Here is a 7,880-nt window from a genome sequence, read left to right as displayed (position 1 = left end):
AACTCATTATTTGTTCACTATTATTGCTATTAGTTATTAATTTTAGTATTATTTATAATGGTCTAATTAATTAAATACTACTATGGGTTGGGTACCATCATGCGCGGATCCAGAAAATTTAATTAATGGAGGCAATATATAAAAGCAATAATTCAATAGGAGTAAAATATAAAAATTTAGTGAAATAAATTTAGTGATATAATATGCGCATCACAAGTATACTGCTTGCTATGAAATAAAGTGCATAAGACCCAGATATGAATATAAAAACTAATTATCAAGGACTTTTAAGTTGTTAAAAATTTTCCATTTGAACACTAAAATAAAAAATTTTAAAAGGTTATAACTTAACCTTATTTTTTAATATGTTTTTATTTTGTAAACGTTTCAAATGTATTAAAATTATTGATTATCATTATTACATAGGAATCACGTTAAATTTATTGAACTAATGGTTCGAATCGATATATGCATGCTTTCCATATTTAAAAACCGTTTGTAAGATACAATTTAGGAATTCAATTAAACCTAAGAAAAACATGATCTTATTTAAGAACCACTAAAATTGGTCGTTGATCCGTCTTTGTTCGGTGCCTGACATTTCCACCATCACTTGACATCTGTTGCAAAATTGATCACTAATTTACATTTGTTGTCTGTTTCAACGCCATGGTTAATAGTACTAACACTTTTAAGCTCAAATACTGTCGTTTGTCATGACATGATTTCAGTCTCTAAATAGTGTTTTTTTATTGATTATCTAATTATTTCCTCTAACGAGCGACTATGAAATTTTCAGATGGAAATATTGACGTTCAGACAAAAAAACTGATGGTAGAATAATTTTTCAAAAAACATAAGGATGAAGCAAGTTAGACATCATTTAAGAATTCGAGTCCATTTTATACATAATACAAAAAGAAAATATGTGAAGTGGCTGAGAGCTTGTGGTGGGATATTATTAATTGGTGAACGAAAGATAAGAGAAATGTTCATAAAAATTAATTTTTTTTTAGCAATATATTTTGTGAAAGAGGTGCGTTTGCGTTTCAATTAAATTTTCCCACGTTTTTCTAACATTAATGGATGAAATTGTCATCTATGACTTTGCCACTTGTAGCTGGCCTATATATTGGACCTTTTCTTGAAGCATAGGATCCACGAACACATGAGTTTGTCCTATAAATAAATATTGATCTGTAAGATATGTGTACGGTGTACTGACCTGTACCTTTGCTGTTTTACTTTACAGTAACATGAGCTTTTCCCACCAAATAGCTTTTCCACAACTCATTTTCAGCTTCTCATTCATTACTATTATGATGGGAACGATAACCTCACTACTAATTTACTCGATAAAATCCCATAAACCACCATCCAAAAATGAAAAATCCATATTGCGACAACAATTACCTCCTGGTCCAAAACCATGGCCTATTATCGGTTGCCTACTTGCAATGTACAAAAACGAACCTGCTTTTAGATGGATACACAATCTCATGAAACAAATGAACACTGAAATTGCATGTATCCGTCTTGGGAACGTTCATGTAATACCGGTCACTTGCCCCAAAATTAGCTGTGAAATCTTGAAAGCTCAAGATTCTAATTTTGCCACCCGACCCATAACCATGTCTACCCGTGTTACTTCAAAGGGTTACTTAACAACAGTTCTTGCACCTTACGGAGACCAATGGAAGAAAATGAAGAGAATTTTAGTGACCCAAATGCTTTCTCCGGCGAAACAACTGTGGTTTTCTGGGAAAAGAGCAGAAGGAGCTGATCACCTTGTCCGTTACGTGTACAAGCAATGCAGTGAAGGTGGTTTAGTGGATGTGAGGATTGCTGCAAGACACTATTGTGGAAATGTAATTAGGAAAATGGTGTTTAATAAGAGGTTTTTTGGAAAGGGAAAGAAGAATGGCGGACCTGGTTTTGAAGAAGCAGAGCATGTTGATGCTCTTTTTAGAATTCTTGATTATTCATTTTCATTTTGTTTGTCTGATTACTTGCCATGTTTGGAGGGCTTTGACTTGGGTGGTCATGAGAAGATTATTAAAGAGGCTAATGGGATTATAGGAAAATATCATGATCCTATAATTGAAGGCAGAGTTCAACAATGGAAGGATGGAAGCAAGAAGGAAGAAGAGGAATTGCTTGATGTCCTTATTACTCTAAAAGATGATAATGGCAATCCTTTGCTATCTACAGATGAGATTAAAGCTCAAATTACAGTAATTCTCACTTTTCTCTCCTTCTTCTGCTTAGTAAAATGATTTATTTTATTTTAATTGGCTGGAAGAATCCGAAGCCCACTGCTCCACTAATCCAAATTCCTGCCGGAGAGGCCCATAAAGGGGACAAAGCGCTCATTCCCAAATGTTTAAAAGGACTACATATTTAAGGATCGAACTTAAGACCTCTAATTAAGGGATAATGAATCCCTGCCATCTCATCTCACTTTCGGGGGTGATTTGACTTATTTATTGATATTTGATCAATATTTAATTGACTTTAATTGATTTACTCCCTCCGTTTCATTTTGTTTGCATGGTTTGATAAAACACGCATATCAAAAATTTAGTCCACAAAAATTATTTTGCTTTTTTTTTTTTAATCCTTAACTCATAAGATATTAATCAAAGTCATTCATTTAGTGAACAATTATAAAGATTATTACGAGAAAAGTAATTATTTAAATATCTAAATTTAAAAATCTCATAAACATCTTAGGACATCTAATAAAGGAATAAGAAACAAATAAAATGGGATAAAATGAGTAATATATATAGGTGGCTATATACAATAAGTGTATATCAATCTGATCCAAAATTACCAAATTTTATGTTTTTTCTTGTTTTAACATACCAAGTAACATTTTATTTTACTGTTCTCTTTCTTATTAATTAAATAGTTGGTTGAATTCCAAAATTAACCTATTTTTCTCACATGCTTAAATTTTAATTAATAGTAATTGCATGTTGAATTTTATAACATCTTATCAATTTTATTGACAATAACTGCTTCAAAATTACCTTTCTCTTTCTTATCAAAAAGCATATTGTATGTTACCGTTCTCTTCAAACTTCATGAGGTCTTGCGGGTCTTGCATGTAGGTCGTGATGTGCCCCGAGATAGCTGTCTCCTGTCCCCATGCCCGTGGGGAATCCGCTCCCCAGTTGTAGCTCTGCTGCGTCTGGCCCGTCCTCTAGATACCTTAAACGATTTGAGTTTAAAATTTTAACTGTCAAAATCAATTGTCTTATAAAAACTGTTTTCAAAAAAAAAAAAAAAAAAAAAAAAAAAAAAAAAAAAAAAAACCCAAAAGTTTAACAAAGGTGGAACTAAAACCAAGAGGTGTACTTTTCACTAATGGCTGCCACAAAGTTAATTAGAAAGGCTTTTGCTGATGTTTGTGCAGGAAATAATGTCAGCAACAGTGGATAATCCATCAAATGCGGTTGAATGGGCAATTGCGGAGATGATAAACCAACCAAAGATATTCGAAAAGGCAGCAGAAGAGTTGGATAAAGTGGTTGGAAAGGAGAGACTAGTCCAAGAATCCGACCTTTCACAGCTTAATTACATCACAGCTTGTGCAAGAGAAGCCTTTCGCCTCCACCCTGTTTCGCCATTCAATATTCCTCATGTCTCCATTACCGATACAACAGTTGCAAATTACTTTATTCCGAAAGGCAGTCATGTTCTATTAAGCCGAGTGGGTCTCGGCCGGAACCCTAAGATTTGGGATGAACCGCACAAGTTCAAACCAGAACGCCATATCAAGAACGATGGGTCTCAAGTGACACTTATTGAGCCATATTTGAATTTCATTTCATTTAGCACAGGAAGACGGGGGTGTCCAGCGGTGACAATGGGGACTTCGATGACTTTGATGCTATTTGCTAGACTTCTTCATGGATTTACTTGGAACGTGCCTTCTAATCAGACAAGTATCGAGCTCAAAGAGTCCGAGAGTAGTTTAACACTTGCTAAGCCATTGGTTGCACTTGTGAAGCCGCGCTTGCCTGCGTACGTATATGACCAAATCATGCATGATCAATAAGAAAGGAGATGTATGGAATTGAGGCTTTAAACTTCTATTTCATAATATCCTGTTTCAAATGACATGGCAGATTCAAATGAAGCTGAGGTTGATGCAATACTATTGAATTACTCTCCTTGTCAGCTTATCAATATTATCGTATTTGTATTGAATTTGACTCAAAATCTGTTGTTTGTTGGGTATTAAACAAAAAGGAAAGGCCATGGAAATAGTGGTAATTATTTAATAAGTTGGGATTTCTTGGTAGAGTCTCTTTCAAAGATTGTTTTTCGTCATATGTGGTTAGGGAGAGAAATAATTTTGCTGATGGATCAGCAAAGAAAAGAGTTGATACGTCTATGCCTTTTGTTGAGTCGATTTAATTGTTTTATGCTTTGATTATTTGATGTTTTGTTAAATGAGACCTTCTTGACTCAAGAGGAGTTCTATTAGGCACTCTTTGTTAGGGGTAAGCAAACTTTGAAAAAAAACCGAAAACGAACAGAATAAGATTATTTTCTATTTTTGGTTTGGTTATTTGGTTTTCAGTTTCTGCTTTGATTTGAAATCTTCCATAATTTCGGTTTTCGATTTTTGGATCGGTTATTCCCAAATATTTATTTTTTGAAAGAAAATCTATTTTCGGTTTTCTATTTTTGCAATTCGTTTGCACGCTCCTACTCTTTATCCAGATTGTACATCTGTAATTAAATTTGTTCAGGTTTTTTACTTAACAATGTCAATGTTAGGATATGGTGTATTGTGGAAACCTGATGGCTTGGGTGTAACTCTTGGTACTGTTAAGTTTTTCCTGAACAACATTAATATCAATAAAAAAATAATTAAATTTGCTGATAAAAAAACTTCTATTTCATAATAACAGACTATATAATTTTTATTTTGCAGGTTTTCATAGAATAATGAATAAAACGTTGCAACCTTTGAGCAGCTTTTAACCATGTTTAGATTTGTAAACTTCAAATTTTAAGATCAAGCAACAAATAGAAAATCTCTTAAATGCATAAAAAGCTTGACCTATCATGTTCATATTAATGACTTGAACTTGTATGATTTTATCTCTAGTTTTATTCATTGGAGATTAAATGGTTGGAATAATATTATTAACTACTTAGTAAGAATGACCCTTCTCTTTATTCCTTTCTCAGTTCCAAAAAGATAATCCATCTTTCCTTTTTAGTTTGTTCTAAAATATAGTCCAATTTTCTTTTTTGCATTATAACTAATTCTTAAATTGTCTATTATATTCTCATTAAATTTTATCTTACTTTAAATAACTCTCCTTAATTCTTACTTATTGTTCCAATACAATAATTGCTCATGTGTTATTTAAGATTGGAATAATAGAAAAGTTATATGAATAAAATTGTTCTTTAACCATAATAACTGTTATTTCTTAATCTATATGAAAATAGAAAGTGGACTATCTTTTTGGGACGGAGGGAGTATTTATTTTATTTTTGGTAGAATCCCTCCTCTTTATTTATTTTGGAAATTTTGAAACATGTGGAAGTCATGTTAATTAATTCCAAAGTTATTAAGTGTGATTAATATTTTATTATAAACTATATATATTAAATTATTTAAATTAGACTTTATCTATATCTAATTAATCTATATATATTAATTAAGTGTGATTTAATTGATCTTTTCACATTTTGTCGAAGACGTGAGTAGCTATTTGATGACTAATTTAGCACGGGAAGACGCAGGTGTGCAGGGGTGACAATGGGGACTTCAATGACTTTGATGCTATTTGCAAGACTTCTTCGAGGGTTTACTTGGAACGTTCCTCCTAATCGGACAAGTATTGATCTTAAAGAGTCTGAAAGTAATCCAACACTTGCTAAGCCATTGATTGCACTCGCGAAGTCGCTCTTGCCTACATATGTATATATAGTCTGTAACCTTTTATTGGGCCAGGGAAAGACAATATGCCTAAACTAAAGGTAACTTTGTCAATTTACTGTTATCACAAGAGTAAAAGCATCTCGTAGCTTAGATATATATTATAATATACTATTTTACTTTTTTGAATAATATCAATTTAGGCTTAATAACCAAAAAAAGCTTCAACTTTTGAGTTTTTTTTTTTCTTAAATTTGGCCAACACTTTGAATTTTGTCAATCTAAAAGTACTGTGAATTTTGGCATCTATTTAAAGTCTGATTGTGTGTGGTCAAGTGATGCAACTTCAGAAGCGAAGAAACCTATTTGCCGGATTTTAAGGTTGCTAACGGTGTGAGTTGCTTGTCGAGAATCCATCAAGAGTCCGTTAATTGTAAAATTGTATCAAATTTTTTTAAACTTGCAGCGAGATGGAATGTAGATTGTCTTAATAACTCAATCTTTCAATTTGGAAATTCTAAAAGCAAAGATAAAAGGCCAAAAAATGGCCGGTCATTCAAGGAAAGGAGTAAAGGTTAGCTACGTTTTTCCATAATAAATGTAAGATAGTGTACAAAAGTTGTTGACTTTATGTGTTCGTGTACCCTATGTTAGAAGAAATGGTCCCATATATTGGCCAACTATTAAGGCAAACCTTTGTACATCTATCTTACATTTATTATGTTAATACCAATTCTCCTTTTCTCCTTTCCTTGAATGACTGGCCAAGGTTTATTGTGCTTACATCACTACCATAAAAAGACATCTCAAAACAATGTTGTATAATGAAAATCCTAACCCACTTAAATCGGTCCGCATCTTAAGAAGTTGTGCACGTTTTAATAATGTGATAGTTTTTGCATTCCAACAAGTTGTTTTTGGTACTTTAAATGCATTAATTGAGTATATAATTTCTTGTTTGCTACTATCTAGAAATTCTCCCACTGAGATCTGAAATGAAAGCTAAAACAAAGGTAATTTAGACTATTCACTTTGGCTAGCTTCTCAAAGTTACCAAATAAGTAAAAATTCTCCATTTAAATAAAACACATAAAAAGGAATGTTTGTCTATCTAAATAGAATAGAGGTAATATTTAAATACATTTTAGACTTTTTCTTTTGACATTCTTCTTAAAATTTCTATTTAGAGTAAAATTTTTTATATAAAACAAAGACCCTAAATAAAAATATCTCAAAAGTAATAAAACGGAGGGAGTAATTGTCATCTATAAATATGGCACCTGTTTACAATGGAAGGTTTGCCTTAATGGTTGGCCAATATATGGGACCATGTCTTGTAACATAGGGTACACCAACACATGAGGGTGTCCTAATTAATTATTAGCACCAAACCCAAGTGGGTTGGTGAACTTTTTGTTGTAGCTTTGCCACTTACTCGGATTTCGCCATTTAGGCAATGGTGAAGTGGTTGGTTTTCAGTTTAGTTTTCTCCTCCAAGCTAAAATTAATTTCTTTACACATGTTTTATATAAGATTACTATTTTTTTTTTACGTAGATTTTTATATATAAGAAAATAATTTTTTTACTTCATGTTTACAAATTGTTGAAAATTAAGTTTCACATAGATTAATAATAAAATAATTAAATCTTAAGAACTTACAATTGAATTGAATGAACGAATGATGTCAATTGATATTGTATAAATGGAGTACAACAACTCACTACAAGAAATTCTACGTTTACTGAAAGTGATTGCCAGCATATATTGTTATTTTATTTTATTTTATATATATTGTTATTGTTGTTTTTCAAATTTTAAATTACAAAAGGATAATAATATTGGCTACCTGAATTTTAATACATTTACTTATATTCTTAAAGTTACCGAATTTTTAGTTTTTGTTAACAGTAAATAATTTGTTATTATTAATTTTAAATAATACTAAGAAAAACCTAATATTGAAGGGC

The 7,880-nt window shown here is 31.7% G+C and overlaps 1 protein-coding gene across 1 annotated transcript; it reads left to right on the top strand.

Annotated features, from left to right (window-relative positions):
• The first annotated feature begins 1,171 nt into the window (after positions 1-1,171).
• Positions 1,172-4,496, top strand: LOC105638807 (phenylalanine N-monooxygenase CYP79D16). Its single transcript, XM_089725572.1, has 2 exons — positions 1,172-2,234; positions 3,422-4,496. Exons 1-2 carry the CDS (start codon positions 1,257-1,259, stop codon positions 4,064-4,066), a joined length of 1,623 nt encoding a protein of 540 aa, XP_089581698.1. The 5' UTR covers positions 1,172-1,256; the 3' UTR covers positions 4,067-4,496.
• Positions 4,497-7,880: the final 3,384 nt, after the last annotated feature.

This window comes from Jatropha curcas, chromosome 9, assembly GCF_041381405.1.
Source record: "Jatropha curcas cultivar XTBG-Jc1 chromosome 9, XTBG_Jcur_1.0, whole genome shotgun sequence".
Classification (NCBI taxonomy): domain Eukaryota; kingdom Viridiplantae; phylum Streptophyta; class Magnoliopsida; order Malpighiales; family Euphorbiaceae; genus Jatropha; species Jatropha curcas.
The sequence above is the reverse complement of the archived record's forward strand: the minus strand, read 5'-3'. Positions and strand labels throughout refer to the sequence as shown.